The sequence below is a fragment of the Maniola hyperantus genome, chromosome 1 (assembly GCF_902806685.2).
Source record: "Maniola hyperantus chromosome 1, iAphHyp1.2, whole genome shotgun sequence".
In the NCBI taxonomy this organism is placed as follows: Eukaryota; Metazoa; Arthropoda; class Insecta; order Lepidoptera; family Nymphalidae; genus Maniola; species Maniola hyperantus.
The window spans coordinates 5,250,073-5,272,630 of NC_048536.1; the positions used below are offsets into that span (position 1 = coordinate 5,250,073).

General features: G+C 37.0%; 1 protein-coding gene across 6 annotated transcripts in view; it reads right to left on the reverse strand.

Moving 5' to 3' along the window:
• atk (artichoke) overlaps positions 1–22,558 on the reverse strand; it is a 28,422-nt gene that overhangs the window by 4,458 nt on the left and 1,406 nt on the right. For 2 of the 6 annotated variants that reach the window (XM_069500263.1, XM_069500353.1), the window contains exon 2: positions 51–250. In XM_069500263.1, coding sequence (XP_069356364.1) covers positions 51–190 — 140 coding nt within the window. In that variant the 5' untranslated portion in view covers positions 191–250. Of the gene's footprint in view, positions 1–50; positions 251–1,848; positions 1,963–2,024; positions 2,128–6,411; positions 6,601–22,487; positions 22,539–22,558 lie in introns of those variants that run through there. The other 4 variants (XM_034984121.2, XM_069500177.1, XM_069500337.1 and 1 more) reach the window with 4 other exon arrangements.

Sequence of the window (22,558 nt, forward strand, 5' to 3'; positions counted from 1 at the left end):
GATAAAATACCTACCATTGCAAGGTTCATTATCAGGGACGTTTAATTTACCATATTTGTGCATCTTCCTGCCGATGTGTGCATATGCAAGGGAGTATGGACTCTGGTGACGGACATGTTGCTTGTTTCGAAACAGAAGGGAACGTCAGTAATAAAAGCAATAATAATGTTTTTTCTTTAGGGAAATCCATTCCTCATGGAATGTCATTGTTGCATAGTTAGACCGTAATTCTTGACTTCACCGCTGTTGCCTGGAAACAAAACGAACTTTTGTGAACGTTTCTATATCTACACTGTTTTCCTTTAAATAATGTTCACGGGTGACGTTAAAAAAATTAAGTGGTTTAGTTTTGATCAAAACGAGGCTTTTGATACATAACACCAGAAAGGCAGCATCTCAATTTTCTGACCTTACCTACGACTAAAAAATTGAAATCTAAAAAAATATACGGTCGGTGAAATTGAAACCATTACACTTGAACACTTATTTATAAAAGGCACAAAGGGTGCAAAGTACCTACCTACTTAAATATTTTTACTGTTTCCTGTAATTCAAAGAATAGATTTAATTGTTCAGTTGCGTGAAGGTCTATGAAACAATATAATCGAAAACAATGACCGGGTGGTAGACAGGTACCTTAACGTTTGAGTGCACTTTCACTACTTTGCCATTGTTCTTATTTGCTATCTGTACCTGTGATTATTGTTGCAAAGGTTTACTACATTACACAATCAAATAATTGTGTCAAATTGTTTCTGATCGGTAATGTGGCGAAAAGCAAGATAAAGAAAGAAAGAAGATAAAGAAAGAAGAAAGAGATATATTCCAGTTGACTGATCGCTACTACACTTTTCATCTCATCCATCTATATGCATACTAATATTATAAATGCAAAAGTGTGTCTGTCTGTCTGCTAGCTTTTCACGGCCCATTCGTTTAACCGATTTTGACGAAATTTGGTAGGTACAAAGATAGCTTGCATCCCGGGGACGTACATATAGGCTACTTTTGTCTCGGAAAATCAAAGAGTTCCCATGGGATTTTTATAAACTTTTTTATTGACCCACGTGGACGAAGTCGCGGCCTCACCTAGTACAAAATAAAAATTATTTTCAAAAACCGACTTTCAACGCCTACATCATCAGGGTTGAGAAATTGGGACTTGGAATTCAATCAAAGTTGTTGATTGGTAGGTACTTAGATACAATCACAATCACCATCATCAGTTCCTGAATCTCCATAATTTAGGAGGCAATATCAGGATTTAGAAGTTGAATCCAGATTTTTAGTGGAACCATCTAAACCAGCAAAAAATAAATTTGGCGAGTCTGTCCAGAAATCTTGGAGACGTCTGGAATATGGACGGATTTATTGAAACTCCCACGTCGTGAGTAAAGTTGTGAGCGGTCTCTAGTAGGTATGTATGTATGTATGAATATACTTTATTGCACCAAAGAAATACAAATGACAGGTTACAAAAAGAAATTTTAAAAAGTAGGTACAAAAAGGCGGTCTTATCGCTAAATTGCGATCTCTTCCACACAACCTTAACGCTAGGGAGAAAACGAACAATTGGACAATGGGAGGTGGTGTATAATAAACCTAAATACCAATAGCTAAATAAACAACCATATAATAAGAATATAAAATACATATTGTTAATACACTAATACATACGTAGTTCATAAAAGGACGCTACCTACCTTAGAATAACCACCTGGACGCTACCTTTCTGGCAAAAATAGATACTTAACACTGAATGTGCACCAGTCTACTGGCCTGGCAAATGGTTCAGGTGCGATACCCAATTAGGAAATTAGGTGAAATAAGAAAATTATCTTTATTTACCTAGTCACATTACGAGGCATTTATTATGTGGTCGATTTTCAAGCATAATATAATGTGTGTTTGTTTTTACCCTAAAAGCGTCTGGATTGGATATCACAAATCACTATTCATATCACAATCACTGGTCCCTCGTAATCATGAGGGAGCGCAAAAATCATCAAGCTATACCTACTTACTTAATTATTTCCGCCCGTTACTTATTTTCTGAGAAACAAAATGTGCAGGATAATGTAGTATTAGGGCGTTTGTCCACTCATCTGTTTTCAGTTCGTATCCGTGATTCTTCGAAGTGGCCGTCATACAAATACGTACCCATTCGATTCGTATTTAGAGTGGGCACGGAGTATGTGAGTACATGAGTGCACAAACGCCCTTAGTGTGTACGCTCAGACTATATTTTTTCAAGCTTTATAGTGTGTGACGAAAATTAGCACCGCAGCGTCTGACAGTGTAAAGTATTAATTAAGTACATATTAACAATACTTTGCAGACTGTAAGACATACATAAAAAAACTTACATAAAAATCAGTATGTAAGTAGGTACTCAGACTTTAAGAAAAGTGAGTAATGTTTATACTTAGCAGTTTTTTAGGGTTCCGTACCTCAAAATAAAAAACGGAACCGTTATAGGATCACTTTGTTGTCTGTCTGTCTGTCTGTCTGTCTGTCAAGAAACCTACAGGGTAGGTACTTCCCGTTGACCTAGAATCATGAAATTTGGCAGGTAGGTAGATCTTATAGCTGACATTTGGGGAAAAATCTGTAAACCGTGCATTTAGGGTTAGATCACACAAAAAAAATTAAATTGTGGCCATGAACTAATAATTAGTATTTTCAACTTTCGAAGCGAGTGACTATATCAAGTGGGGTATCATATGAAAGGTCTTCACTTGTACATTCTAAACAGATTTTGATTTATTTTTATGCAACATAGTTTTTGAATTATCGTGCAAAATGTCGAAAAACGACGACGTACGTACGACTGTAGTACGGAACCCTCATTGCGCGAGCCTGACTCGTACTTGGCCGGTTTTTTGTTAGCAGCTGATACTCTATTCTAAATTTGCCGTTGGCACCAGCTAGTTGGTATACGTAGGTACATAACACTACTTTATCCCACATATATTTTGTATCTCAGAAAATAAGTAGGTACCTAAGTCTGGCGGTCCTGGGATCTTGCCCTATACCTGAAACGTTATGTGTAATCTACTAAACTAACGTAACCCATAATCAACCAACGTGACGAGTCACTATTTTGTTACAGTTATGCACTTATCTCGTACATAACTGTCGTATATCATACTGTCACCAGTCACCAGTGCAGTCGTAAAGCGTTATTTTCGGTTAAATTCAGAAATTAAACTGGAGAACGTATGGTATGGCTGGAACGTAATTGGTAATTACATATTATAATGTTAATAACGGGAATATACCACGGTTAAAATATGATGAGTTTGAATTATCGATATTCCGACTTTGTTGCATGTCGAGTAGTGGTCCCGTCGTGACCACGACAAGGAAAGTTTGCTGTAGCTTGGTGATCGTAGCGTGTGGACCTCTTACCATCGGTCGCAGGTTTTAATACCTAATAGACATCTTTTGCATGAAGTAGACATAGCAGGTATAACGTATAGTATCGTTAAAACATCAGTGATCGACATTTGTGTAATCATAGGTTAAAATAACAACTTACCGAGTACAAACATCGTGAGAAAACCTGCGTGCCTGAGACTTCTCCGTAATATTCTGAAAGGTATGTGAAGACTGCCAAATTGGCAGCCGCACTAAGTATGGCCCTTGGCCTGAACTTAATTCTCATTTTAAATGAGGAAATGACGATAATGACCACTGTCTACGCTACGAGCTTGTAAGTTAAATATTTTCATTTCACCGTGCCAGAGGGTTTGCCTTTGCTGCATTGAGGTAGGTTCATTTTGATATTATGTAGGTACTTGCAAATCACAAATACAACCTGAATCAATTTCATTGCGATTGAACATGCCCGTTTACTTACGCATTCAACTGCTTCTGTAATGCAATTCTTTCAACCTACATAAAAATAAAAAGATGTTACCAACGGCAACGTAAAGAAAATTGTCTTAAAATAATGGTGTTTTAGAAAGCCTAGAACCGTTAAGTTTTCCTTCAATATTTTCCTATACCTATGTAATCACGTGTAGGTATGTCGTAGGTAGGCAAGTTAGATTAGGTGCTTACCTAGATATCTGTAAGTACCTAAGCATTGTTTTACAATCTAGATAAATATTTATTTTACAAATAATGGCATGTGTTTCTTAAAATATTTCATTTATAAATGTCTAGTTGTATAGTAGGTAAGTATCTACAAAGATAAAAAAATTGAATACATTTTATTTATATTTTTCTTTAAGTAAATAGTTTTTTATGTAGGTATAGTACGCGACAGGTCGAGATGGCAATCGGAGTACGAGGCGGGGGAACGCTCCGCGCTATCCCGCACCGGGTTAGGGCGAGGGCTATGCGGGGCGTCCCCACTCCGATTGCCATCTCCACCTGTCGCGTATTATAAGCAGGTCTATAATTTCATCCTAGCTGTCGAGTAGGTAGGTACAAAGATATGTGAATCTTTGGTAGAAGCGGCATTCCGAATAAAATCACCGAGATGACATAGATGGTCAATAGTGATGACCATAACATGGTAGGTAGGTACTTACCTAGGTTCCTGAAACAACCTAACCTAACCTATAGGTAAGTAAGTTGGTACCTACTTACTACGAAAGTGGGTCGACAAAATTTTCACGATTCAAAAGCGCATATATATATTATGTACCTAAAAAGAAATTTTTATTTTAAATACGCTTGGTTTTACGAAGTATTGAAATATTACCTACCTACTTAATTAATTATTTTTTAACTTGAACTGTCGGCGGGCAACTATTATGACGTCGCTTTATTTCAAACTAAATAATTATGCAAAATCAACATTTATTACAACGATTTATTATTAAAGAAAACTGTTAAGAAACTGTTTTAAATAAAATATTGTTTAATAAAAATAAAGGCAAAGCAGCTTTCATAAATTATAACTTGATAGTCACGGACTAGTTATTGTAATCTATAATTAGGTAGGTAACTAAGTACTTTTAATAAAAAGTGGGGTCATGTCAGTAGGTAGGTACTTTTAAATAAAGAACTAAAATAACGTAACGGCCGAAATTCATAACCAATCTATCTGCAATCTGTCGATAAGTTACAACTTAGAACATCGTCACTTTTTTTTCTTCTTTTGGTTACATCGTTACTTAGGAACTCATTAGGAATAGCGCAATGTTGCTGTCGCTGAGTAGTTCTAAAGAAATTCAAAAATTTAAGTGGAAATTAATTTTGAATTTGTTTCGAACAAATCAGCGTGAGTAACATATCGACAGATTTATAGATAGGATTGATTGAGTATTTAGGCTGTAAGACAATCATTAAATAAATAATTAAAAATAAGTATTTATTTGATGATTAGTAGGTACTTTTGAATCGTCAAATGCATCTACCACTGCCTGGGCACGGTAATGTTAAATATTACCGTGGCCTGGGGTTCGGAATGGCTTTCCTACCGAGAAGAACCAGCAGGTATTATAAGATGAAATTAAGACATAATTATTAAGGTAATAAACTAGAGAAAATACTTAATACTTAGTTGTTGGGAAAAAGATGATTGAAGAATTCAGCGAGCAGGCGAGTCGCAGTCCCATAAAGGGTTATAGCGCCAGTCAAATTAACAGAAAACCGAGTTCTCTACATGTTTTTATGTAAATGTTTTGTCAGTGTAAACTCACGGTTATAAGAGCAACACCATCAAACTCTGTGGTTAGCTACGCTACATAGGTAAGTAGTTTTTTTATATATTTTCTTTGGGTATTTTATGGGTTAAATGGATTAATGCAATGCGGTGCAATTGTGACTATTCGTAGCTTATAATAAACAACAACGCTTGAATGCTTTGTGGTTTAAAAAGCAGGCTGAAATTATGCTACAAACATTATCTCCGACTTGAAGGACCCATTATACTTACTGTAATTACGTAATATGGTGTTCACTTTCAAGAAACGAGGTCAATATTTATTTAGATGTCTAGAGCTAGCTCATTACTTTACTCGCATCAAAATTTATTTTATCATCTCTTATCTGAATTTAAATTAATTTAAAAAAATGCGTGCCCATATTAAACTACTAACTACTACAAACTAAGCTTTACTTGCAAATTACATGCTCGTAACAATTATACTATTGGTCCTTCGATCCGTATTTATCCTATCAGGAAAAGTTTGCTTACCCTCAAATTATTCGTTATTGGCACGTTATTGCAGTTTAGTTAGACAAACATGGATTTAATGGACTCACTCTTAATGTTGTCAAAGAGTAAAAATTATTTCGGCTATAATATTATATCTATGCACGGATTACCGCATTACTGTACAAGTGTAGTGACACTAAAGCTATTTTAATAATGTACCTAGGTACTTACAATAAATATTTTATATTAAAAGTTATTTTATGTAATTGTGTTTTATATACTAAACACCTGTTTACCTCAATAAATATTGTTATTATATCCCTTACAGCATAATATAATGGGTAGTTTGTTACCACTGGTCAAGACTCAACAATCGTATTCCAATTACGTAACACAGTGTTCACTTTCGTACAAACGGACAAGCTCGAACTATGACAAATAAACACGGACTGGATGCGAGGAGTATTTCGCATGCAAACACCAGACTTTCGGTTCATGGCTCGATGCGCACCAAGAAACTTATCTTTCACCATTGTAGCGCGTGCCTTCATACGTAACCTCGTCCCCTGAACGTAGATGTTCCAGTAGGCATAAATTCTTCATTTTTTTTTAAATATTAGGCATGTTTAAATTTAAATATGACTAATAATTTCCTTTCCCCTCGAACTAAGCGTAAAGGTGAGTTAGGACTTACAAAAGAAAAATACGTAAAAAAAGCATGATTATAGTGCAACGGGTGGGTTCTCCTCCATGTAGCGCCCGGGTGCAATCAAACCCTGGCACCCTCTAGTAGGTGTGCATAGTTATAGTTTCTATATTCTATAAAGTTATTCTAAAAAGTTTATAATTCTGCCTCAGAATCTGTGAATTCATTGAGTCATCTACCTACTTGCCTGCATCGCATTCTTTTGTTGACCTGGTTATACCACGTTATACCTACCTATAGTCGCGTAAATAAAAAGCTATTTAGATTCCCGAATTACCCCAGTCTATTTACCTTAACTTACCCGTTACTTACTTAATTGGAAACGATCGTACGATGGCACAATGTGTTTTCGTCGCACGATGAATTCAAACAAATATCTCTTTTGAGTGTCCTAATTGGTCAAGAAGAAAAAAATTGGTCGCGCCTGCACGCATTGGTGCACGAGCACTGCAACGCGAGGTGGGGTGAGCATCGCGCGATCTAGTAGACACCTTTGTTGGATCATCGTACGACCATTACCATCGCACGATGAAAACGCATCGTGCCATCGTACGATCGTTGCCAATAAGGACGACCTTGTTCCTAAAAAGGTCATTGATAGATGCACTGCTTGACTGAGTGGGCTCGTAGGGTAGGGTGCGGGTTGCGAGAGGGTACCGTAACAGCGACGTTGTATTCCTCAAACTCAAATAATTTATTCAAATTGGGTACCATTATACACTTTTCGGTTGTCAGTTGTGGAATTTGTGACTCCCGAGTCCTGACTTTTAAGTCGACTGTCACCCTTACGCACACAGCGCAGCGCCTTATCTCACGAGCCGTCTCAGTGAATGTGTATGTATGTATGTATGTCAGTATGCCTTTAGGTACTTATGCTCGTCACAACATGTCGCATCTACGTTTGTTTATTTTATTCTATGGTAAAGTTGCAAAATGACGATTGCACATGCGATTCATCAAGATTAATCCTGCGGTGTAGTAATAAGTAGGAAGGCATGACAATAAAATAGACACCTAATTACACGATTTGAATCGCTTTATTTTTCTGCACGCTCTAATTTATTGTTTCTTTTAGGATTTCATATTTTAGCACAGACTTACTAGGTAGGTACCTAACTAAGGTAGGACTGAGATAGTAATTTTCCTACCCGATTCCACCAATTTTTTCCTCTATCTCATAAGCAAAATAAATAGAATACGAAGACTAAAAAAAGAATTGATCTTGATGGGATGATCTGTGATTCTTCCTTGTCAAAACGCTTTTAGCTGAGCAATCATGGATAATAATACCTGCTGTGGGACAGAAGCAGATGTCCGATGTGAACTATCATTTATAGGTACCTACCTAATAGATAAGTAGATATAGTCCGTACAAAATGAGTTTTCACGCGCCATTTTGACTCATGTAACAACTAGCTTCTGCTCGCGGCTTCGCCCGCGTGGCCTACAGGAAACAAATGGCATTTTTTTAAAACAGGACTTTCTTATAACCTTTCAAACCTCATTTTACCCCATTGGACCCGTAAGATTTTCGTAAAAATCTAAGCTGACAACCTACCTCTAAATAGAACCTTCCTTCCAAACTTCAAGTTAACAATAACAATCATCCCCTATTTTACCACCCTTAAGGGGAGATTTTCCAGAATAACTTCTACAGGTTTTTATTATTTAAAACTAATAACCTAAATCCCGAATTTTAAGTATCTAACTTTAAAAACATAGGACTTTGATATATAACCTTCCACCCCCATTCCACCCTCTTAGGGAAGGATTTTCTAAAAACCGTTTCTTAGCTGACCTAAGTAAGTCTTATAAAGAACCTACTTTCCAAATTTCAAGTTAATTAACAATAATAAAACTTTCATCCCCTATTTTACCACCCTTAAGAAGAGTTTTTCCAGAATAACTTCTACAGGTTTTTATCATTTAAAATTAATAATCTAAATCCCGAATTTTATGTATCTATCTTTAAAAACATAGGACTTTGATATACCCTTCCACCCCCATTCCACCCTCTTAGGGAAGGATTTTCTGAAAACCGTTTCTTAGCTGACACCTAAGCCTTATAAAGTACCTACTTTCCACTAGTTAATTTTATTAACAATGATAAAACTTTCCCATACAAACTCTCATCCCCTATTTTAACACCCTTATGGGTGAATTTTCCAAAAATCCTGAAACACGTATTTCTTCATTTGTGACCGATAACCCAAATACCAATTTTCGTGCAAATAACTTGAATGACGGACTTTCATACAAACTTCCATCCACCATTTCTATAGAATAAACACCTTTAAAATAAGGACTAGTAAGAACTAAGATCGTACTTTTGACATGACAGTTGACACAAAGGTAAAATGGCGCGTGAAAACTCATTTTGTACCTACCTACATATTATACAATATGTACTTTTTATATTTTTAGGATTCTGTACCTCAAATGGAAAAACGGAACGCTAAGGACCACTTTGTTGTCCGTCTGTCTGACCGTGTCTCAATTCAAAGCCTTTTTTCAAAAATAGCTTGAGCTCATCTTTCATCATCATTATCAACCAATAGACGTTCACTGCTGGTCACGGCACTGGCACGGTCTTGCGCCGCCTGAATCCGGCGCCGCCAGCTCTCTGCGACTCGTTGGATGTCATCTGTCCACCTAGTGGGCGGTCTTCCAACGCTTTTTTTATTTATTCAGATATAAGTTAGCCCTTGACTGCAATCTCACCTGGTGGTAAGTGATGAGGCAGTCTAAGATGGAAGCGGGCTAACCTGGAAGGGGTATGGCAGTTTTTATTAAGCCCATGCCTCTTTGGTTTCTACACGGCATCGTACCGGAACGGTAAATTGCTTGGCGGCACGGCTATGCCGGTTATCGGTGCGAGGTCGCCATTCTAGCATCATAGCTTGCTTCGCAACCCGTTAAGGTATGTTTGCTTACCGGGTTTCAAGTCCAATCAAGTTGAAAATACTGAATCTTAAGATCTTAAGATTGATTTTGCTGTATCTGTGTATGTACCTACTTTCAAGTTTCTAGGTAATTAGTTAAACTTAATACTTACTATGTATCTACTCTATGTAGGTATGTGATGTATGTATATCTAATATTATGACATACGGAACCATAAAAGACAACAAATTGATTGCGACCAATTTACACAGTAGGGCGATTGTCTAAAACCTGCATCAATCATTATTACAATCTCAATTGTTCTGATTGGCTGAATATGTGCGATTCTTGTTGCAATAGTGAGCGAGCATTAACCAATCAGAGATGATTGCGATCGTGACATTGTAGCTGTCAAACAACCGCGGTAGGGCCACTGAATTGCAAATATAAAAAATTATAATGCACAATTGCAGTCTTTGCAATTGTGCATTGTAAGGTCTACATCTCCTGAGGATGCTCCGGTGTCGGGGCGAAACGTGCGTCGATTGTGTTTGGGCTTTGTGTGGTGCTGCGTGGTGGTGGTGCGCATTGCTTGCCTGCAGGTGGCTGCTTCTTCCTGCATGTTTTGCAGTGGGAGGGCGGGCGGTGCATTTCGCATGCTGCATGTTGCAACATATAGATTCGACCTGTTTCAGCGGATTACAGTAAATTAAGCTTTTGGTTCATTGTAAATTTACACATAGGTGAGTAGGTAGGTACCTACCTATCTTATACGTACATAATAGATACTAGCTGATGCCCGCGACTTCGTCCGCGTGGATGTAGGTTTTCAAAAGCCCATGGGAACTCTTTTATTTTCCGGGATAAAAGAAGGCAGGTCAGGTCATGCCTGTCGTAGAGGTGATGGCCGTTGGAGCCGGAAAGTCCTTGAGTGGAGACCGCGTAGGTAGGCAAGCATAGTGTGGGACGCCCTCCAGCACGATGGACCGACGATATAAAGAGGCTGGCGGGAAGTGGCTGGATGAGGAAGGCTGAAGACCGGGTGTGGTGGCGCTCTTTAGGGAAGGCAGTCCAGCAGTGGACGTCCGCAGGCTGATGATGATGTAAAAAATCACGTTGATCCGTTGCATCCCTCACACGTCCCTATCCGTCTTCTCCACTCTTGTCTCGCTGGCGAATAAGTTTGGAATAGAATAGGATTTCGATGGAGTGCGTGGTATTTGGTAAACGGAGTTCAATCATGTAGTCGTGGTTTGGTGCAATAGTAAATGGTACAATATTAATTCACCATCAACAGTTCCTAAAAACCCATAGATTAGGAGTGCAGTACCCTGCAGCATCAGTATTGAAGAGTTGGAACTTGAAGTTCAATAATGGTATATATGTTTGGCATCTACAATATTATTTCACAATCAACAGTGGCTTAGGAATGCAATACCCTGCATCATCAGGGTTGAAGATTTGGGATATGGAGTTGAATCATGAAGTCGTTGCTTGGTAGGTACGTAAGCCATAGTTTATACTAAGCGTGATAGGTGTACTTGGAGGATTCTTGTAGCCAGTAAAACTTCAGCCTTCTATATTAAAGACACTTTAATTTCTATTTCTATTAATAATTAGGATACACGACAAAAGCATGGTTGCACTTAGTGCAGACCACAGACAACGACTGACTTAGAAATTCTGAGTTGCCATAATACAGTTCAACACTCCTCCTCAACCCTGAATTTCTTCAATCTCTTACTTCTACACACTATCTTAGTTTTCTGACATTTTTACCTAACTTTACTTTTACAACTTTCATAATCTATGACTTTTTATATCCTTCTGTTATTCTATACTTTTTAATCTTTGACAAAAATATTCTTTGACAATTAAGTTTTGACAATTTAATCTAAAAAACAACCAATAATGTAAACAAATAAAACGATATTTATTTAATAAATTGAGTAATACTAATAACTATTAATATTTACTAACACTCTTCTATTCCCATACAGGTTCTAAAATAATTAAAAAGATTTTTGTGCAGCGGTTTAGTGAACACATCTGCAACTTGTTCTGAAGTGTTAATATACACCAATACAATAACATTCTGTTCTATTAAGTTTCTAATAAAATGATGCTTTATATCAATGTGTTTTACTCTTTTGCTATTTTCTCTATTTTTAGCTATGTGGATACAAGATTGGTTATCTTCAAAAATAATTATACTTTCACATTGAATTTCAAGATTATTCAAAAGTCCTTTAAACCACACTGATTCCCGTGCTATCATACTTAGAGCCATATATTCTGATTCGGCAGTTGAAAGAGAGACCGTTTTCTGTTTTTGAGTAGACCATTGTACAATATTTCCATATAACAGTAAACAGTAACCTGACACTGATTTTCTATCAACATCAGCTGCCCAGTCAGAATCACAATATCCCTCGGCTACATTCTTACATGGTTTATTCTTATACACTAATCCATAATTTGCCGTCTGCTTTAAGTATCTCAGAACTCTTTTCAGGTAGGTAAAATGTTTATCGGATGCATTGTTCTGATACCTACTAAAATAGCTCACCGCAAAAGACAAATCAGGCCTAGTACAAATAACTAAATATATCAAACACCCAATTAACTCACGGTAAGGCTGGGTACAAGTATAACTTTCTGGTTTTTCTAGTTTCAGTCCAACTTCACAAGGAGTAGCTACACTTTTACAGTCCTTCATGTTAAACTTTGTAAGAACTTTTTCTATATAACTTTTCTGATGAATTTTAATCATACCTTTAGAAAACTCTCTTTCTATTTCTATCCCTAAAAACTTATGAACTTGACCCAAACTAACCATTTCAAATTGTTTTTCTAGTTTAAACTTAAGGTCTTTAATTTTCTCTTCACATGCACTCATAATTAAAATGTCATCCACGTACAGAAACACATACACACTTATCTCACCATTTTCGTTTTGTAATAAGTATAAACAACTATCATAATCTGAGCACTTGAAGTTGTTTGCACACATAAACTCGTGGAATACTTTATTCCAACACCTTGGGCTTTGCTTCAAGCCATAAATTGACTTGTTAAGTTTGCACACTTTTTCACTATTATGCTGACCTGGTAGACTCATGTATATCTCCTCCTTAAGTATGCCATGGAGAAAAGCAGTTTTCACATCCAACTGTTCTATCTTTAGATTGTCATGATTTGCAATTACAAGCAATGACCTTAACGTTGTGAGTCTTCCAACAGGAGCATATGTTTCTTCATATTGTGAAGTCTGGAAACCTTTTGCCACTAACCTGGCTTTGTAGTTATTATCTGATTTCTTTCGAAATACCCATCGACTTTCTATGACTTCCTTATCCTTTGGTCTTTCTACCATAGTCCATGTTTGATGTTTCTCATGTGACTGCAATTCGCTATCCATTGCTTCTTTCCATCTGTCACTTTCTACGCTTTCCACTGCTTCTTGTAATGTCCTTGGTTCATCATTTATAAATTCTTGAGAAATGTATGCAGCATGGAATGTCTCATAGTCTTCTAACCATACTGGTCTTTTTCTTTGTCTCTGTTCCCTTTCTGTATCATTTAATTCTTGATAAGGTTCGGTAGATGTCTTTCCTGTACTTTTTTCCTCAGTACTACTTATTGATTGATCTTGCTGGCTCTTTTCTCTACAAGGCAATGGCAAGTTTGATGGTAAGTCATCTTCTTCTATGTATGTAAAAGTTTCCATGTTACTTCTTGGTTTTTCATTAAATATTACATCTCTACTTCTAATAATTTTCTTCAGCTCGGAATCCCAGAGTCTATATCCATTATCACAGTAGCCAACCATGTAATACTTCTTTGATTTCACATCAAACTTTCCATTTCTGTGCTCCTTGCCAATATGTACATATGCCTCAGTACCAAAGGCTTTTATTTTAGAATAATCTGGACTTCTACCATACCAAATCTCAGCAGGTATGACACCTCTGCTGGTTGGAATTCTGTTAATTATGTAGGTAGCACTGTATACCGCTTCTCCCCATAATTGTTTTTCCAAACTTGTGTCGGCTAATAAAGTTCTTGCCTTTTCTACAACAGTTCTGTTGAATCTTTCTGACTTCCCGTTTTGCTGGGGTGTGTAGCTTATTGTAAATTCAATTTTTATTCCCTTTTCTTCGCAATAGCTTTTAAATTCTATGTTGTCATATTCCTTCCCATTATCGCACCGAAATCTAGATATTTTCTTATCAAATTGGGTTTCTACCAAATTTACATATTTCTTGAAACACTGTAGCACCTCCGTTTTGCTTTCTAACAAATAGACTGTTGTAAAATGGCTGTAATCATCAACAAAACTTAAAATATATTTCTTGTTACCATATGTCGCTGGATTAATTGGACCGCACAAATCCGAATGAATAACTTCTAAAATTCTCTTACTTTTGTAATTATATTCTGCAAATGGCAATCTAGTCTGTCTTCCCTTTAAACAAGGTTCACATAATATTTCTTTATTTGAGTTTTCAAAAGATATTAGTTTTCTAGACTTCAATTTTTCTAACTTTCCTTTTGAAGCATGTCCAAGTTTTCTATGCCAATCATTCTGAGTTTCTGAAATGCTATAAGCTTTCTGTGCACATAATTCTTCATCTTTCAAATTTAGGGTTAATCTGTATAACTTATTTATTTTATTACCTTTTAGTATTGTTTTGTTATTCTTGTGAATAGTCAACCTATTATTTTCAAAGGTTATCCCAAATCCGGAGTTTTCAATTTTATTTACTGACAGCAGATTACACCGCAGGTCTGGCACAAACAGCACATTTTTCAATTTAACCTCCTTTGTATAAATAACACCTGACTCATATGCATTTAACACCTCACCGTCCTTGGCAATATTAATTTTAATAGGGGTCTCTAACTTCTCGATCCTACTAAAATATTCTCTTTTGTTAACCAGATGATCCGTAGCCCCAGAATCAACTATAAACTCTATTTTTCTGGAACTTTCCTGTGTTACTAATGCTTCTGAAGATGTCATAAAGGAAACCTCATCTTCTCTTTCCTTCTGAACAATATTAGCTGAGCCTTGTGCTTTTCTAAAACGGCACTGAGCCTTCCGGTGGCCCCGCTTCCCGCAATTATAACAGTTAAATGGGAAACTGCTGGTGCTGCTGCTTGGCGAATTATTAAATTTCTTATTATTCTGTTTCTTTCTTTGATTCAATATAAATGCATCACTCTCCTCTTGAGTTCCAAAACCTATTCTTTTAATTTCTTCATCTAATAATCTTTTCTTAATAAATTCTAACGTAATATCTGAACTATTTAAGGTTTCTATCGCCGTAACTACATATTGGAATGCCGGAGGCATAGCCAATAACATGTAGCAACAGACTTCACTCTCACTAGGTTGAGCGCCCGATTCTTTTAATTCTCTTACCAGTTTTTCAAAAACAATGAAATAGTTTTCAAGACCTTCCACTCCATCATATTTCTGGGTTAACAATCTTTTTCTTGTAATTAACTGTGACGCTATACCTTTCCTTGCAAAAGTATCATCAAGTTTCTTCAATAATTCTTTTGACGTTTTACACTCCTTGATTATTTCCAAATGAGTATCACTAATGCATTGGACCAGAATGTCCATGCATTTTCCTTCCTTCGTAGAATCCGGCTTTTCTTCTGATTCTGACGAAAATACGTAACTGTATAGATTTTGCGCTTGCAATACAATCTTTATTCTAAACAACCAGTTACTATAATTTGAGCCGGCAAATGGCGTGACGCCATACTTGTTCTTTTTGTCGTGTTCCTCCATTTCGCGGCGTGGCGTTCTTTTCTTTTCTTTTTTTTTAATTTCTTCTGGCGTGACCTGGGCCCATAACCATGATAGGTGTACTTGGAGGATTCTTGTAGCCAGTAAAACTTCAGCCTTCTATATTAAAGACACTTTAATTTCTATTTCTATTAATAATTAGGATACACGACAAAAGCATGGTTGCACTTAGTGCAGACCACAGACAACGACTGACTTAGAAATTCTGAGTTGCCATAATACAGTTCAACAAAGCGTAACTTTTATACCAATTCAACATCGACTATTCTTTGAAAAGAGCATCCGACTATTCGTAAGTACTTGTAAAAGTTTATTCGAATAAAAAAGATTTTTATTTTATTTTATTTTTATTTCTAAAATAGCTGATTCAAATCTAGAATTACAGTAGCTACCCGTCATCATGATGATGATGGTTGAGAAGTTGGCACTTGAAGTTTGATCATGTATAGAACGCGATAGGTCGAGATGGCAATCGGGGTGGGTATGCGCTAAGCCGGTGTGGGGGTGTGCGTGGCGTTCGCGTCCCCAAGCCTCATAACCCAATTGCCATCTCGACCTGTCGCGTACTATATCTAGTCGTTGCTTGGTAGTGTACCTACCTATTAATTCTAATTTTGACTACCTCCCTGGCACAGTGGTAAGCGCTGTAGCACGGTAATGTTGTAGTCTTATCAATGGAAGGTCCAGGTTCGATTCCCGGCAGTGTCAGTTACGAATTTTATAAATTCTAAATTTCCTCTGGTCTGGTCTGGTCTGGCTTCGGCCGTGGCTAATTACCACCCCACTGGCGAAGTCGTACCGCTATGCGATTTAGCGTTCTGGTACGATGCCGTGATCATAGACCGTATGTCTATTCATCTATCAAATATAAATTATCACATGCTTTTATCTTTTTTTTCTGTAAGACTTGATTTATGGCTCATCCCTCCCCCTCCCCCCTTTTGACATGTTATTATGACAGGAAGCGCGGTTGGCTGTGCGCACGCGACGACCCATTGTTTTTAGGGTTCTGTTAGGAAATTAAAAACACAAATTTAGCGGTATCGATCATAAGATTGCGTATCAAATTTTACTATAGGTAGGTCTCTCTCTCTCTCTCTCTCCGGTCGTTCCTTCATTGCTGAAGATCGTGGTCCTGGCAAACTGCCCTCGAATGGCTTATCTGTTTCCATCGGCTTCTGTCGGTGGCCATTTTTACAATGTGATGAAATCCACACCTGCTGGACTCCTTTAGCTGGTCGGACCACCTAGTTGGTGAGCCTAGATAAGTTCGATAAATCGCACACGCCAGCTTAAGCTGAGCTGTACGTTTAAAGATTCCTGTACATTCCGGGTTTCAAGTTAAATGTACCTAATTGATGATTGTAATGTATGTAATTCCTAAACTACAAAAATAAAAATATTAAAAAAACCGACGTCCAAAAACACTACAAAGTAAAAAATAACTTTTATTTCTACAATCTACACGTGTATATAATACTAGCTGATCCCCGCGGCTTCGCCCGCGTAGATTTAGGTTTTTAAAGATCCCGTATAGCCTATGTCACTCAGGAATAATGTAGCTTTCTACTGGTGAAAGAATTTTTAAAATCGGTTCAGTAGTTCTAAAGATTACCCCCTACAAACAAACTTAACGACATTACCTCTTTATATAATATATTACACCTTGTGTCCGAAAAACCCAAATATCTTACGGAACCCTATTTTTTTCCAAAATAAAATATAGCCTATGTTACTCGTGGATAATGTAGCTTTCGAATGGTGAAAGAATTTTTAAAATCGGTCCAGTAGTTTTTGAGCCTATTCAGTACAAACAAACAAACAAACAAACAAAGTTTTCCTCTTTATAATATTAGTGTATGTATAGTGTATATAATATATTACACCTTGTGTCCGAAAAACCCAAATATCTTACGGAACCCTATTTTTTTCCAAAATAAATATAGCCTATGTTACTCGTGGATAATGTAGCTTTCGAATGGTGAAAGAATTTTTAAAATCGGTCCAGTAGTTTTTGAGCCTATTCAGTACAAACAAACAAACAAACAAACAAAGTTTTCCTCTTTATAATATTACTAGCTGACCCGGCGAACTTCGTACCGCCTAACAGTCGATTCTTTTTCAGGATTTTTTTAAAAGTTTTCTCTCCGTAAGTAGTAGTCTCATCCACGTACTTCAAGGAATATTATGAAAAAAGAATTAGCGACATCGATTCATCTGTTATCGAGATTTGCGATCAGCAACACATTCAGTGATTCATTTTTATAATATAGAGAAGATTACTTTTACTACCTACTAAATACTTAAATGATTCTGACTTAAAAAATACGAAGTCTCAGGCCGATAAAATAGCTGCTCAGCCGCATGGCTCGAGATGCCTTAAATATTCTGTCTATGTTAGGTAGGTAAGTAATTTTCTAGCCATTTTGAAATGAAACTAGGTAGGTATACGACCATGTAAATTATGCACTAAACAGCTATTACCTCAGAGTATACGAGGTACAATACTTTTGTTAAATTTTGTAAGAATGTAACCTTTAACAAATTGCGTTATTACCATAACCAAACGATTAACTGTAAAACAGAAGTTAATAAATTTGGAATCCACGGACTCTCTTGCCAAAGGAGCTCCGGTAGGCTGTTTAGGCATGGCTCTCTTAACGATACAATTAAAAGAGCTCTTGCCACCATAAATATTCCTGCGCTCATTGAGCCGGCAGGGATTAGTCGGGATGATGGCAAGAGACCTGATGGATTGACGCTGGTTCCCTGGGAACGGGGACGGGCGCTAATGTGGGACGCAACTTGCGTTGACACATTGGCCCCGTGTCATATCAGGAAGACAGCATCAAGACCGGGAGCCGCAGCAGAAACAGCTGAAAACGGCAAGCGGCGCAAGTATGCCTCTCTTATAGAGAGTTACATTTTTGTGCCGTTTGCCGTGGAGACCCTGGGGCCATGGAGTCTTAGTGCTAAAAAATTTTTACGAGACATTTCACCGCGATTAATAGCCTCAACTGGTGACAGAAGGGCTGGCTCATTTTTTGCGCAACGGATCAGCCTGGCTGTCCAGCGCGGAAATGCAGCCAGTATTCTTGGCACCATTCCACGCGGTCATGATTTATATAGTAATTAGATAAGGCTAGCTTTAAGTTTTATTGTATTAAAAAAAAAAAAAAAAAAAAAAAAAAAAAAAAAAATTACCATTAAAAATGAAATAAACAGAAGTGAATTTCAAAGACCATAATAATATCAATGGACATACTTTACTAAAGCTTTTATAACAAGAATAATTCGTCTCGAATAATAAGTATGTAAGACCGGGCAGGATATACCTAGTAGGTCGGTATTAAGTAGGTAGGGTAGTACCTACCTCCTATGTGATACTTATTATGGTTTAAATCACAGCATAATAACGAATCTACGTAGGTCATTATAAAATCTTACAGAAGATAGGAAGGTAGGTACCTATTCCTGTATTAGGAAAGGTCATATTAAAAAAATTTAAACTGTATATTACACTAGCTGATCCCCGCGGCTTCGCCCGCGTAGATTTAGGTTTTTAAAGATCCCGTATAGCCTATGTCACTCAGAAATAATGTAGCTTTCTACTGGTGAAAGAATTTTTAAAATCGGTTCAGTAGTTCTAAAGATTACCCCCTACAAACAAACTTAACGACATTACCTCTTTATATAATATAGCTGATCCCCGCGGCTTCGCCCGCGTAGATTTAGGTTTTTAAAGATCCCGTATAGCCTATGTCACTCAGGAATAATGTAGCTTTCTACTGGTGAAAGAATTTTTAAAATCGGTTCAGTAGTTCTAAAGATTACCCCCTACAAACAAACTTAACGACATTACCTCTTTATATAATACAACGGGCCGTGCAGCAGAAATCGTAATATTTTAATTTCGCCATAACTTCAAAACCAAACGTCCAATTTTAATCATTCAAAGACCAAATATTATCTCCATAAACTGTTCTTAGTGATGAAATCATTTATTTTGATAAGGATTAATAGCATGAGTAAAATAAACGCGTTTAAATGTAGTCCAAAAAAAATTCAAGATTTTTAAATAAAAAAATGGTTGCTGTGCCTCACTCGACATAGATGGGTATAGTGTGTCGCGGACTTTTTTGTAGATATTTATAAGATCTACAATTAATTAGAACATTTTATGGTTCTATCTTTTATAGTTTAGGCAGCGTACGCAAAATAAGTAACTTTTCTGGTTGATTTTTTACACCTTGTGTCCGAAAAACCCAAATATCTTACGGAACCCTATTTTTTTCCAAAATAAAATATAGCCTATGTTACTCGTGGATAATGTAGCTTTCGAATGGTGAAAGAATTTTTAAAATCGGTCCAGTAGTTTTTGAGCCTATTCAGTACAAACAAACAAACAAACAAACAAACAAACAAACAAACAAACAAAGTTTACCTCTTTATAATATTAGTGTAGATGTCGAAGACGGGCGAGCTTCACGCTTTGATTTCTAGTTTCTTTTTAATGAATTACAACTCAGTATACATTTTAACTTTCATCCCCTCTCCTACGGGAACCATGCTGAATTTCGGGATAAAAAGTATCCTATATTCTTCCTCATAGTATGACCTCAAATCGTACCAAGTTTCATTGGAATCCATTCAGTAGTTTCAGCGTGATGCGCGGCCGTGATACAGACAGACAGACAGACAGACAGACAGACAAAAATGAAAAAAATTACAGTTTTGGGTTCAGTATCGATTATAGAGTGCCCTCGAAAAAAAATTTTCAAAATATCTTCAATGTACAGAATTTGACCTGTTACAGTTTTATTATAAGTATTGATTGATTGATAATGCGAACATACGATATTCGCCACTAAACAAAAGTTGTTCTCCTTGAAATTGATAGACGAAATTAAAGTTGTTAAGTCTTCTAATTTTATATGGTCATAATTATTAGACCAGCCTCCAGCCAGGTGAGAGGAAAATTACTAGGAAGGGACATGGATTAATCAATCAATCAATACTTATAATAAAACTGTAACAGGTCAAATTCTGTACATTGAAGATATTATTGTCTTATGTTGGAGAGGGTACAGGACAAGTTTGTCAGGTACTTGTATATGAGGCTGTATGGGGTATATCCATACTATCCTTTAATGTACCCAACATTGTTTGTTCTAGGGATGGTAGGATATAACGAGCTGAGGGTAAGGAGGGAACTTGCGCTCGTTATATATATCTTCAAGATATTGAGAGGGAAGGTTTGCGATGCAGACATATTGGCACAGGTTAGTCTGTGTGCCCCGGAGAGGTACGTGGAGCGGAGACGCCGGCCGCCGCTGCTGGCCGTGCCGTACGGGCGTACAAGGGGCGTACCAACTTGCTCAGGCAGGCGCCGCTGACGCGCGCACTCCGCACCCTTAACTTCGTAGCCGAAAAAATAGATATTTTTTGTTGCTCTCTGACTGAGCTCACAAGGATAGCAATGTGGATTATTAGTTAACTGTAAGATATACTATATATATAACTATAAGATAGCCGTTAAGTAGTAGATTAATAATGGTCGTTGTAAATAATTTATTTTTTAATTTTAAGTATAATTATTGTTAATAGGTATAAGATAGAAAGGGGATATTTTAAAGATTGTTCCGTAAATATTTCAAGATCATCGGTTTTTAACCGACTGTCAAAAAGGAGGTGGTTCTTTTTTCTACATCGATTTTTTCGAGGTTTCTGGACCGATTTGCAAATTTTTTTATTTAAATCAACAAAAAAGTTTTCGTGGTGGTCACATAAAAAATTCTGGATTCAACTCCTTAATCCTGATGCTGCAGGGTTACTGCCCGCCTGAGTTATCAAGATTCAGGAAGTGTTCATAGTGAATTCATATTGTAGGTACCAAGCAACGACTTTATTCTCAGACTTCAAGTCCCAACTCCTCAACCCTGATGATGTAGGGTACAGCACTCCTAAACTATAATGTTTCAGTAACTCCGGATGATGCAAAATTAATTTAGGTACCAAGCATAGGCTACATCATTGAACTTCGGATCCTAACTCCTCAATCCTGATGCTGCAAAGTACTAAAGTCCTAAATCGTGGGGATTTTAGAATTTCTGATAGTGAATTGATATTTTAGGTATCAAGCAACGGCTTCACGATGACACTCCCAGTCCGAAATACTCCACCCGAGCGAAGTCGGGGCGGGTCAGCTAGTATTATTAATAAGCCTTTATTTTTCTTATCAATCAATAGTATTTACAGAGTTTCTAAATCTATTCTATTATATTTGTCAGTATGTTAATCCAGACTTACTAATATTATAAATGTGAAAGTGTGTCTGTCTGCTAGCTTTTCACTGTTCCGATTTTTATAAAATTTGGTACAGAGAGCTTACATACCGGGAACGGACATAGGCTCAAAATGAAAGAGTTCCCACGGTATTCTTAAAAGCCCAGCCGTTTAACCGTTCTTCTTTTAAAGGTAGGTACCAATTTCATAGCTAGCAGAAAAAACGGAAGCCATATTGGAAACGAGGAAGCAAATCGCTTAGTGCCTGGATCCGCCTGCCCAAGAACAACTATCCGTCTAGCCTCTACCAATTATTAAGTAAGTAAGTTCTAGGCCACACCGTTGAATTCGTCAACTGAAATATTCCTTAGATAAACGAAATTTATTTAGTTTTTATGACAAATACGTATTTCTACAATAACCTGAACCTACCTCTACAACCACACCTACCTACTCTAGTCATAGACCGTAGGACCTACCTTTCATGTTTGAACAATCACCTTTTGCGCAACTTCAAATAAAAAACAGGTCCAAAAATGTTTGATGTCTGACCACTTGCGTAATGTTATGCGCAAAAAAATAGCACAAAACTTCAATGTCATATTCGCGAAAACGGTCAAACCACGAAAGCCGAGTCATGAGAGTTCTGTCGGACCTAAGTCAGACACACCTACCTTTTGGGCCTATAAAATAATTCGTAAGTCGTCACACCTGTACGCCGTTGAATTTAAGTTCACTTTCGATC